General features: G+C 54.6%; 1 protein-coding gene across 1 annotated transcript in view; it reads right to left on the bottom strand.

The window, feature by feature from the left end:
- AK7 (adenylate kinase 7) overlaps nt 1-12,622 on the bottom strand; it is a 58,932-nt gene that overhangs the window by 5,821 nt on the left and 40,489 nt on the right. The window contains exons 12-16 of the mRNA XM_004698808.2: nt 11,843-11,972; nt 4,795-4,923; nt 4,273-4,341; nt 1,768-1,965; nt 353-573 (exon numbers count right to left, since the gene is read on the bottom strand). Of these exons, the coding sequence (XP_004698865.1) occupies nt 353-573; nt 1,768-1,965; nt 4,273-4,341; nt 4,795-4,923; nt 11,843-11,972 (747 nt within the window). The remainder of the gene's footprint in view (nt 1-352; nt 574-1,767; nt 1,966-4,272; nt 4,342-4,794; nt 4,924-11,842; nt 11,973-12,622) is intronic.

Raw genomic sequence — 12,622 nt, 5'->3', positions numbered from 1 at the left:
TGGTGGTGGTGGTTGTGCTGGTGGTGGTGGTATTTAAAAGGGGGGAGGCTGCACAATAGGTCACCCTCAGGAGTGTGAGCTTTCATCTGAGCTGGTCAGCAGCTGGCTAATGTTTGGGGACACAGATAGCTGTGCTGGGTCTGTGACTTTGCAGCGCCCTGGACAGCAGTAGGAATAGGCTGGAGATGGCCAGAAACAAGCTAGGAGTGACCAGCAGGGAGGGGGCCGTGGCCGACTGAGGAAGCGGACCAGGGAGGCCCAGTATGCTAGACGATGCTGCCCTTCCTCCTTCACACGTGTCCACACACACACACTCACATAGACACCCTCCCTGGGACCTGGGCGCACTCACCCACTCCTCCCAGCGTGCAGTCCTCCCAGCCAGCTCCATGGCCTCATTGTGCTCCTGCTCGGCCTCCTGGGCAGCCTCCAGGGCAAGCCGCTCCTCGGCCTCCAGTCGCTCCTGCTCTGCCTTCTCCTCATCTGTCAGCCCGAAGTTACGCGGCTCCCCAATCTCTCTGAGCAGCTGCTTGATGGCCAGCCGGTTGTGCGGGTCCTCCAGCTTGCCCACATCTTTAGACAGGAGGAGAGGCCGTCAGGACCCTCCCACTTGGCAGGCCTGCCCAGGGCCATTCTTCCTGAGGTGGTTGGCTTGGTCACAGGGGGGGTGGGGGGGTGGCGCTCCCTTCCAAGGAGCAAGCAGAGCCCACACCCCTCTTCTCATGGATGAACCTCAGGCACATGGCAGGCAGGGACTTCTGAAAGTGGGCAGTGGGCCCCCTCCTCAGTGATGAGCTCTCCCCACCCTGGCTCCACCCCTGCAGGTCTGGGTGGCTGTGGGATAAGGGAGGTGGAGGAACAGGGTAGGGCTCAGCGGCTGAGGGCTGCCCCATTAAGAGCAGGCTTGGAGCCCTCAGACTCTGCCTGCCACGGGGTGGGGGTGGGGGCTTCTCAGCAGGGGGCTGCACAGGCAGCAGAGAGACGCTCAGAGAGGGACCTGGCTAGTGCCCACAACACTGTCCACCAGACCCAGGACTGGAGCAGCCTCCTCCGGGTTCTGGATTCATGGAGGTGAAGCCAGTAGGGCAGTGACCTTCAAGATGCCAGCGGGCCTTGGAGTCCCCACCTCCCCAGCCCACCCACCCCCACCCCCCCGGCAGTGAGGCCAGGCAAGCCCAAGCTGAGGCCCCATCAGGGCAGAAGCTGAGCTACCATAGGCTGTGGCTCTGCAGTGTGCGATGTCCCCGTGAGCAGAGTGGACAACCATGAGGATGACCCAAGGGGACAGGAGCAGGTATGTGCTAGAGCCATGGTTCTCAACCTTTCTCAAACAGCGACCCTTTCACACAGTTCCTCATGTGGTGGTGACCACCCCCCAACCATAAAACTATTTTCATTGCTACTCCATCACTGTAAATTTGCTACTGTTATGAATCGGGTGACCCCTGTGAAAGGATCCTTCCGCCTCCAGAGCGGTTGCGACCCACAGGTGGAGAACGGCTGTGCTATAGGGTTTTCTGGAGGCAGGTGGTCCCCCTCTGAGCGCAAATGCACAGCTCCTGTGGACACTGTCTCAGGAGCTCAGCCTGAATCTCCCTGCTTTCAGATAAAGCTAGCAGTCCCCCCGACACACACACACCGCCCAGATGCTCAGGTCACATGACCATCCAGGCCTGGAGCCCAGGTCTGGCCAGGGACTCATGGTCACCCCCTCCCAGGCCCCAGCCCTGAGGTGCATGGTCACACACACACACAGGCCCCTCCTACCGATGTGGATGGGGTGGATCTCCAGCTCATCGAAGTAGTTGAAGACGGTCTCGTCGTCAGTGTTGATATCCCGGAAGTTGCTAAGGGCGCGCAGGAAGCGGTCCTGGCTATAGTGGGTCCCGGCCACCACGCTCTCCGGGAGGTTCATCACCCTTTCCTTCAGGAACTCGTCTGAGGCGTCCAGAGCGCAGACGAACTCTGGGGGCAGGGGCAGGGGCAGGGGTCTGACCGGCAGGATTACCCACCACGGGGACTGCAGCAGTGCCTTCCCAACGCTCCCGTGCAGGGCTGAGGGCTGGGGGCTACTGTGGAGACTGCCCTGACACAGGGTGACCCCATGATTGGTCGAGAAACACAGGGTTCTCATTGGCTGAGCTTCGGAGTAGATCGCCAGGCCTTTGTTCCTAGTCTTAGGGTGGGAGCGCCTCTGAAACCTGTTCCACAGCACAGCTGCACAGGGCCTCCAGCAGAGACATGGGTGGCCCCAGGGCGAGGGCCCTATGCCGGAGCCAACTGTCCTCTCCTGGGAGATAGCCAGGCCCATGCCAACTCAGCGTGGCCTTCTAGAACAGAGTAGAACTGGCCCTGTGGGTCTCTGAGAGAGGACCTCTTTAAGGGAGCCGAGAGCCTTCTTCTCCCAGGGGCGGCTTTTCTGGTTTGAACTGCTGACCTTGCAGTATGCCACCCAAGACCTACCGCACGGTGCTACCCCAGCTCACAGCAAGCCCACGCAGGGTTCCAAGGTGATAACTCTTGGTGCAGTGGTTCTCAACCTTCCTAATGCCACAGCCCTTTCATACAGTTCCTCAGGCTGTGGTGACCCCCCCACCATAAAATGATTTTCGTTGCTACTTCATGACTGTCATTTTGCTACTGTTATGAATCGGGCAACTGTCTGTCTTGGGGAGGGCAGCTGGGGCATTCGAACCCCAGCCTTTGGGTTGGCAGTCGAGTGCTTAACGACTGAGCCCCTGGGGGTCCCTGGGGGCCCCTCGTGGAGAATTTGAGAGAAACCTAAGCCCATAGCCATCAGGTCTACTTACTCTCACCCACAGCGACCCCATACGGGTCTCCCCAATTACAGCTCTTCGTGTGGGAGTAGCCAGTGCCCTCTGTCTCCTGCATACAGCATTTCCAGAGCATTCCCTAAGATGCCCCTCCCCGCCCCTCTCCCCACTCTCCTCGCCCCGCCCCGGCTCCTTTTCCCCTACTTTCCCTCCCTTTAAATAAAAGCAGCAGGAATGACACGGAGCTGTTCTCTAAGAATCCTGTGACATCATCTGATTCACCGTCAGCCCCCAACTTGCCCCTTCTTGTGCCAAATCACCAAACTGCAGGCTTCCCAGGACACCTAGACGAAGCTTGGCGGCTAGTGCAAAGAAACAGACCCTCCCCTTGAGTTCGTAGCAGGCCCCAGGTTCAGCCCTCTCCCCCTAATGCCCGGGGGCCTGTCTGTGTTTGTACAGCATGGTCAGCCCTGAGCCAGCAGGCCCTGAGCTCGCAGTCGGTCATCACAGAGGCCATGTGCGCTTCTCCTCGGCACGAAGGCAGCTCCTGTCCCAGCTTCCAGCAATATGTCCCATGGGTCAGTGCAGTGACCTCTGCCCTGTCGACTAGTATTTCCAGATGTGGCGGGAAGTCATTGGGGGTGGGGTCACAGGGAATACACTACCAGTAAAAACGTGGTGAAGCTCAGGACAGAGTTCGTGTTTGCCCTGACAGGGGAGCAGTTTACCCCATAGCAATGCCCTCTACTTTAATGAGTACCCCAACTGTCTTTCTGAGGGGCTGGGAGGTCAGCAGACTAGGGCCAGCAGACTGGGGCGTGCCCTCATAGGGCGGGCAAAACACAAAACCCAAACTGAACTCACTGCTGTTGAGTCAATTTCAACTCACACAGACGCTGTGGGGCAGGGAATGCTGCCCTGGTGCATGTCTGAGACTGCAAATCTCCGTGGGAGCAGACAGCCTCATCTTTCTCCTGCAGAACAGTTGGTGGGTTTGAACCACCAACCTTGGCGTTAGTAGGCCAATGCCTAGCCACCGGGCCACAGAGGGCCCTTCTCCTAACCTGCTGTTCCACCAGGCTCCTGGGAGCATGGCACAGGGGTGCTGTCCTCTCTGGAGGACAGAGAGAAAAGACAACCTGGGGTGGGGGGAGGAAGAGTGATCTCCAAAGAGCAGACCAACCATTCTACGGAGATGACTCGGGAGGGGAGACGCTGAGAGGAAGCATGCGTGGTTAACCTGGCTCCCACTCCCTTCTCTTGTGGAGAAAGGAAACCTCGTTTCATGGCGGTGAGAGTGCTTGAAGCTCCAGCCTCGTCTCCGGAGGATGCTGCACAGCCTTGGAAACCCTCTGGGGTAGGCCACTGCGCCCTGCAGTGTCGCGATGAGTTGGGACTGACCTGATTACAGATGGCTGTGCCATAGATGGGGACCAAAAGGATCTCACATAGCATTCCTTTAACAGTGCCTGGTCTTGGAGGAAGCTATTACACTTACCAGGTATGATTAATTTATCAAAGGGGAACACTTTGCCTCTGATTTCTTCTTCCTCTTCATCCTCTTCTTCTAAAAGAGAGGGGAGAAAGCACATGGGGTGTTTAACACCCTCCAGTCACCGCTGAGCATGTCTTCCCCAAACTCGAGAAGCTTGGCTAGAGGTTGCTAAGGAGGGAGGTGGGTCACAGCCAGAGACGAGGAACCGTGTACTTGAGAGAGCGTCCCTCTGTTTGCCTGCTTGGGTGTTTAAATCGAATGACGACTTCCTCAAAGAGCAAAACTGATCCGGTCGTCAAGCCCCCAGCACCCCGGCTGCTGCCGACTGTATTCCAAGCAGGACTGCACCCCCTGGTTTCCAAGGTTGTACGCTTTACAGATGTGGGCAGCCTCAGCTTTCTTCCACAGAGCGGCTGGTGGGCTTGAACTGCTTTCCTCTGGGACAGCAGCCAAGGCCCACAGAGCATCTCACAGGGCTCCTTTCCCTGGAGGAGTCTTCCACACCAAGGGGGCACCCGTACTCACGGTTGAACAACTCTTTGGCTTGATCGTAGGTCTTTGGGAAGCCGTCCAAAATGTAGCCCTGATTTCTACAAGGCATAGACTTTAGCTTTTCTTTGATGAAGCGAATTATATACTGATCTTCCAGTCGGCCTAGCAAAGAGAAATCAACAGATGACGGGGAGGCCCTGGAGGCATCGAAAAAGTCCTGCGAGGGAAATCCCTGATTCTGTCCTTAAAAACCAAGCCCACCCCACGGCCGCTCCTGGGGACCCTGTAGGCAGTGGCACTGCCCAGGAGGGCGTCTGAGACAGTAAATATTCATGGAAGCAGATGGCAGGCATCCTCCCTTGAGCTGGCTGGCGGGTTTGAACCGCTCACGTTAAGCGCTGCGCCACCAGGCTCTGTGTGAAGGTTCTGCCGTGGGAAGGCGTCACGGCGGAACACAGGAGTGGAAGCCGACGGGGAAGCTGAGTGCGGTGGGGGAGGATGGGGAGGCAGAATGCCCCGGCACCAGCCTGTTTGATTGATATCCCATCTCCACAACCGCCCGGCCCTTTGCTGTGGCCAGCTGTCCTGAGTGCATCTGGCCCGAGGCAGCCCACGCGCGACATGGTGCCCGTCCTACCCTGCTTCTGCGGGAGCAGGTCACCAGACCCTTCTTTGGTGGTGCCTCCAGGTGGGCTCAGAACACCAGCCTTTAGGTCTGTAGTGTGCGCCACCCTCAGTTAGTAGCTAACACCTTTAAAAACACTTCAAAAAGGCTCCCTGTCAGCGAGCCGATTCCAGCCCACAGCGACCCTACAGTAAGGTGACCAGATTTTAACATTGGTAAAGCGGGACACCATTGATAAAACTCATATCCTGGAGAAATAGCCACATGGCAGCCGAAAACTGTATACCCTAGCTTGTCGTGCATTCTTTCCAAAAATCGTGACTTTTTAAAAACACCGCAGGACATGGGGAAAATTGTTAAAAATCGGGACTGTCCCGCCAAAAGCGGGACATCTGGTCACCTTACCCTACAGGCCAGGGTAGAAAGGTCTCCTCTGTCTCCCGCAGAGGGGCTGGGGGGTTAGGACTGCTGACCTTGTGGTTAGCAGCCCAACACATGAGCACGGCACCACCGGGGCTCCCCAAATCAGCGGGACCTTCCCTTCAGTCTGAACCTACGCAGCCTTAATCCGTCAGAGCAGATGCTTCCAATGCGAGAGCCGATCTTCCTGCACGCTTGGCAAGTGACTTGTCAATAGCATGTGCTCAGTAAAAATGTGCTGATCAGACGTCAAGCTTGATTTGTCCCTCACAGGTCCTGCTCCCTCCCTCGCTCCCTCTCTCTCTCTCAACTTTAAATTGCATGGGGTCCATCCGCTGCAGGAGACCTCTGTGAAATGTTGAAAAGCAAGGAGGTTGCTTTGAGGACTAAGGTGTGCCTGATCCACGCCAGGGTATGTGGCTTCCACAGCCTCCCGTGCATGTGAAAGTTGGACACGGAATAAGGAAGCCTGGGGCAGGACTGCGGGGTTTGACTTGTGGAGCTGGAGGGGAGATCGAAAGACTGCTCAAAGGACAACCAAGCTTCTCTTGGAAGAAGGGCGGCCAGAGCACTCCTTGGAGAGCAGCAACGCTCCGAGGGCGGGAATAGGCAGGAAAGGCGGAGGCAGGCGCCCGGAAAGCAGGGAGGAAGTTTAGTACATATTTATTTAACAGGATGACAGCGACAGAAAAATAATAGTCCCAATCGAAGGTGTGACTTAACATGACGGAACCTCTAGAGGTGGTGTTATCGTTTTACATGACTTCCAGTCAGGGTCACAGTGGCCAGAAAATAAAACGAAGCTACATTTTCAGATGTCAGGGGGCTGCACGGAGCCTCAAAGACTGGCATTGTGCTCAGAAATACGGCTGCGGGCCCCTTCAACGCCCCCAGCGGCTTGTGTTTCCCGGGGGCTGGGCTTTGCCTTTTCCTCCTGCACGGGCAGGAAGGGCAGTCGCCCGGCTGCTTCTGAGAGCTGCCGCCAGCTGCTGTTGAGTTGGCGCTGAGGGTGGTAACTGGCGTCTGACTGACAAGTGAGGGGCTGCCTGGCCCTGCCCCCCTGGTCTGATTGCTGAGTGAGGTCCTGCCCCCCTGGCCCTGTCGCCTGGTCACTGTGTAGGTTGAGCGGTTTCCAAGCTTAGGGACGCAGTAGTCTGCTGCCCAGGTTGCCTTTTCCTGGCTAACTTTCAGCCTTGGTGGCTCAGGGGTCAAGCATTCAGCTGCCTCCTGAAAAGTCCCGTGGTTGGGACCCCCCAGCCGCTCTGTGGGAGGAAGGCTCTAAAGACCAGTCCCACAAAGACCACAGCCTTGGAAACCCTTGGGGAGGGGTCATCCCCGACCCCTGTCCCTCAAGGCCTCTGCGAGTCAGGACGGACTCCACTGCACACAGCAGCAATCTTCACGAGGAGGTTGTCAGACCTTGCTTCCTGGTCTGTTTTAGTCTGTCGGCCCCGCTGAGCCCTGGTCACTCTGCCAGTGTTCGACATGCCAGTGGCACCATCCCTGTCTCAGAACAAGAGGAGCCACTTCAGTGGGACAGAGGAGCGGCTGCGGTGTGACAGGTCACTCTCATAGACCTTTCTAGCTGTGGTCTTCCAACGCCCACCAAACGCATGGGTGGAGCTATGCAAATGATGTGCCTGTGGTCCACCAATGGCATTGGACGACTTGCTAATCATGCAAACCAGGTGCACAGCAGCCTTGTGGGGGTGGGGGCCACGAATTGGTCACTTTTGCTATCCTACTAGGTGTAAAAAGGAGGGAAGAGGGACCCAATGACCACCATGAGGAGACAGAAGTAGGGCACATCTTAACAGGTGGGGTCCCTGCGCTGAGAATCTCCTAGACCCAGGGGACAGAGGCAGAACGCTGTCACCCTGGCAACAGTGCAAGATGGTGAGAAATGGCAGCAGCAGAACCGGAGATGGGCAGGACATGGTGCTACGGTTTTCCTGACGAGAAAGCCGAGTGTCTTCTGGCTGAGGCTTATTGGTGGGCTTCAGGGGAGGAGGGTGCCTCTGGGAAAAGATTGGCAGAGCGAAAGATCTTTGTGACATTTGACCTGGCAGGACAGAGTCTGAGCCGGCCCAAGAGGCTGTCCTGATGGAAGAACTGTATCCTGAGTCATTTCTGATCGTGCGTTGTAATCTGTGACTTCCCTAAGAAACCCCATAACCATGAGTTGGGTCTGTGAGTGCCGTGTGGCTATTCCCACAGAGCCAGCCGAGAGGTGGAGAGTGCTGTGCAGGGAGGCTGGTGTCAGCGTGGGTGAGGAGGCTGGAGCGAGGTGGTACATCACAGGGGCACTGATGGGGACTCTACCCAGTGACATCCGAGAGGTCAGAGGATGCTGCTACCACGCCAGCTTTCTGACAGTGGTTCTGGTAATTAGAGGCACGCCCAAAGGCCTTTGTTTCCAGAGCTGCAACCATGTGGAGACAGCTCGGGACAAGCATTGAGCTCTGGGCAGAAGGGTGCCCCTCTTGCTCTGAGAGAGTGAATTTTTATCTCATGACAAAACTACCAGACCAGTTGGGCCTCTCTTGTCCCCTGCCAAGGGCAGGCCCTTCTTGGGCTTGGAGGGTTCTGCCCCAGTTCTGAACACAGGCCTGCGTCCACTGCAGCTCTTGTTCCACATGGTGACCTTCCTGGCTCAGGGAAGGCACTCCATTGGTATCTGCTGTCACACCCACCCCTTGGATAAGACTCACGGGTGACAAAGACCAATTAAGTGAGTCTCTGTCAAGAAAGGGTTATAGTTGTATATTTGTTCAGGCTTTGTCTAGTCCTGCCCCATGAATACAGACAGGAAGACAAGAGCGCTTGGTGGGTGGGTGGGGGGGCAAGGGGCAGTGGCCAAGCACTTGACTGCCAACCAAAAGGTCAGTGGTTCAAACCCACCCAGTGGCTCCCCAGGAGAAAGGCCTTGGTGATCGGTTCTTGGAAAGATTCCCAAACAAACAAACAAAGAAACAAACTCCCTGCCATCAAGGCGATTCCAACTCATAGTGACCCTACGGGGCACGGTAGAACTGCCCTGGTGGGTTTCTGAGGCTGTAAATTTTTTTGAGAACAGAAAGCCTCTTCTTTCTCCCACAAACCAGATGGTGGTCTTGAACTGCTGACCTTGCAGTTAGCAGTACAGCAGGTAACCCCCTACAACGCCATGACTCCTCTATACCACCAGCCTTAGCAACCCTGTCCTAAACGTTGCTGTGTTGTTGTGTTGTTTTTCTTGTTGTTAGGTGTCACTCGGCCGCCCTGTGTACGAGGCGGTGGGTCCCTGCTGCTCCTGTGTCACCTTCACACGCGTCCCTATGCTGGGGCCCAGGAGTGTAGCCACTGGTCAGTCCTCCTAGGCAAGGGCCTTCCTCCTAGCACTGCCCCGTCACTTTACCAGCACGAGCCCCCAGTTGTGCTTCGTCCACGACACAGCAGTGGCTCTCTCGGCAGTCTGCGGCACTTTCGAGCTTCTTCGCCAGCACCATCATTCAAATACATCAGTTTCTCTTCAGTCTTTCTTAGTCAATGTCCAACTTTCACATGCAAGTGGGGTGGCTGGAAATACCAGGGTGCGCTGTGGTCCTGAAAGCAGCATGCTTACTTTTCACCACTTAGCAGAGATCCTGTGCAGCAGACTTACCCAGCGCAGTGAGTCGTTTGATCTTGACTGCTGCTTCCAGGAGCATTGATTATGGATCCACGCAAGGCAGAATCCTTGACGATGCGTATATTTTCTCCGTTTCTTCACCCTGTTACCTTTTGGTTCGGTTGTGAGGGTCTTGGTCTTCTTGACATTGAGTTGTGATCCACACTGAAGGCTGCACTCCTTGATCTTCATCAGCAAGTGCTTTGGGTCCTCCTCACATTCAGCAAGCAAAGTTGTGTCATCTGCATATCGCAGGGTGTTGATAAGCCCTCTTCCAATCCTGACGCCACATTGTTCTTCATGTAATCCGGCTTCTCTGATGATTTGCTCAACATTCAGATTGAATCAGGATGGTGCAAGGACGCAACCCTGGAACACACCTTTCCTGATGTTCTGTTCACACAACTTCCTCTTGACCCAGTCCCGAGTAGACGCAACGTACATTCTGGGAGTCCCATTCTTCTCAAGGCAGTCCATAGCGTGTTGTGACCCACACAGTGGAAAGCTGTTTGCATAGTCAAGAAAACACAAATAAGCATCTTTCTGGAGTCCTCGGCTCTCAGTCAAGTTCCTGTGAGTCAGAGTCAATAGCTGGTAGTGGGCTACAGCAACAACCACAAAACGCCCTGCCATCAAGTCCATGCCAACCCACGGTAACCCTGTAGGACAGAGTCGAACTGCCCCTGTGGGTTTCTTAGATGGAAACTCTTTATGGGAGTAGAGAGCCTCATCTTTTTCTAGCAGTGGGTTGGGAAGTTCATGTCTCTCCTCTAGGGGGCGCCGATACAACACTCCATTTCTGATTTTACGGCTCAGGCCAAAGGATTCCTGAGACCCCAGCCCTGCAGCCCACCAGCAACATGACCTCACCCCCTTCCTTAGACAGGTAGCCTCTTAGAGAAACGTCTTCCTCTCAGTAGTCTGGTAGTTGATGCACCCTAACGTATTTTTTTTTAAACATTTTATTAGGGGCTCATACAACTGTTATCGCAATCCATACACACATCAATTGTGTAAAGCCCATTTGTACATCATTCTCAAAACATTTTCTCTCCACTTAAACCCCCGATATTAGGTCCTCATTTTCCCCCTCCCTCCCCGCACACCCTAACATATTGTAATCAACTCCAAGATGAGCCCTGTCGTGAGCAGCCAAGCTATTGTGGGGAGATTAGGGTGGCGTACAACCCCTTACTCAGGCGTCAGCCTGGGGGAAGGTGGGGAAGGGGGAGACCTGCTTCGTGTATCTAAGTAGACATTCTTAAGAGCTTCCTCACAATTTGCTAGTCCAGGTACTGCATCATCGACCTCCCACTCTTTAGACTTGGACCAGTGGCCTGCCATCCTGCCCACTGGCTCTGGGAGCTATCGGAGCCTGTCAGCTGACCTTCTGGCCTTGGATTGATCCATCTCCGCATCCACCACCGGTGGTCTCCCTGCTGCATCTTCTTGCCTTTTTCAGGAGCCATGCACATCGGGCAAAGCCTGCAGTTTAACATCCGGCGCACGGACTTGGACCAGACAGAACGTAACCACTTCTGTAACAATGTGGGTCGCTTTCTTGATAGCGAGTTTCCTGTTGCTGGTTGCACTTCCCTCAAACACCCAGCCTAGCACAACTGTGCTTTCCTGCAGGGTAGCAGGCTCTTACAGAGCCAGCTCAGGCTGACATCCAGCGGGCCATCGTTGGATTGACTGGAATGGGTTCCTTAAAGCATGAGTGGACAAAGGGACTTACTGTTGTGCTCTCTAAGCACTGCAATGGGACCATCTTGAAATTCCATCTGAGGGGTGTTGAAAGAATGGAGGCCGCGCTTGAGTTTAAAGTGGTAACCTTACCGTGATCAGTCTGTTCAGCACGTGAGCCAACCAAGTGCTTCCATTTCTTTGGCTTGCTATATAAATTGCAGAGACATGCTATCTATGTTTCTATTAACTATTTAATGATTTTCTGATTAATTTACTGGTGCACTTTATCCAGTAAGGATGTTAACTCTTGGTCCTATTGGCCATAAATATTTTTTCTAGTTTGTCCTTTTCCCTTTAATTAATAGGTTTTTTATGTTGAGGAAGTGTTTATGGACACAAATCTGACCTCTTTGTCCCCCTTCTTAACTTAGAAAATGCTGCAATCAGCGATAGTCTCCAAGGGTAGGGTGATGAATGAGATTTATTAGCTGTTAGTGGGTTTTCTGTACTTGTCTTTTGCTAGAAGGCAGGTGGACCTTTTATACCCAGAACAAATGGCCACTGCTGGCTGGGCCAGCCTGTGCTACGTCTGCGCCGCCTGCCTTCTACTCCACGCTTTGATAATGAGCAGGGGAGCCTTCTACACCCAGACCTGATGGCCACTGCTGAGGGACCAGCCGTCCCTGTGTGCTCGTTACCTGCGTTCTGCTCCATGCTCTCCTTGATGTTGTCCAAGAGCTCCTGCGCATCCTCCATGCTCTCCTCCTCCTCCTCCTCCTCCTCAGCCTCCTCCTCTTCCCCTCCTTCCTTAGGTGCAACGATCATCTCCTGTGTGACACAGGGATGTGCCAATCAGGGGCTCCCCTAACGCATTCACTGCTCAGAAACCAGCCCCCGGCCACTGGTCCTGGGACCAGGGGTGGTAGCTGAAACGGATCGGATGGTTCCTCCAGGCTCAACTTGAGATGCAAATCCTGTGACTATAATCTCATTTGTCAGTGGGTGTCCTTGATATGGTAATGAGGCAGGGTTAGCATAGGGTGAGCCTGAAAGCAATCTATTTATCGATATAAAAGAGCAGAGTGGGGACCGGTTACAGGGATCTACACATTGTGGGGTTACAGGGAGAGGGGTTCCCCCCAAAACATCACAGGTCCGGTAGGTGCAATTGTAAACGATAATAAGTAAAGATTATAGTAAAGTCATAGAGAGTATGAGAGTTAAAGGATGGAGTCAAGTAATGGAGTCAGACACAATTCATGGTAGCATTGCTCACCTCAGCCCCGCTTAGTGTTCTGTGTGGAGGGAGAGAGAGAAACTTTAATGCTGCCCAAGCTTTTATCCTCTCTGGGGACGTGCAAGCTCCCTAATTACATGTGAAGACATACATCACAGGAAGGGACAGTACAATAGGTATACACATCATAGGAAGGGGATGTATGATAGGCATAAGCGTAACAGGAAGGGGATGAGCTAGG

Source organism: Echinops telfairi, unplaced genomic scaffold, assembly GCF_000313985.2.
Source record: "Echinops telfairi isolate 266 unplaced genomic scaffold, ASM31398v2 ScPeMD7_18;HRSCAF=68, whole genome shotgun sequence".
Taxonomy (NCBI): Eukaryota; Metazoa; Chordata; class Mammalia; order Afrosoricida; family Tenrecidae; genus Echinops; species Echinops telfairi.
Note: the sequence above shows the minus strand (reverse complement) of the source record. Positions and strands in the feature narration are given on the sequence as shown.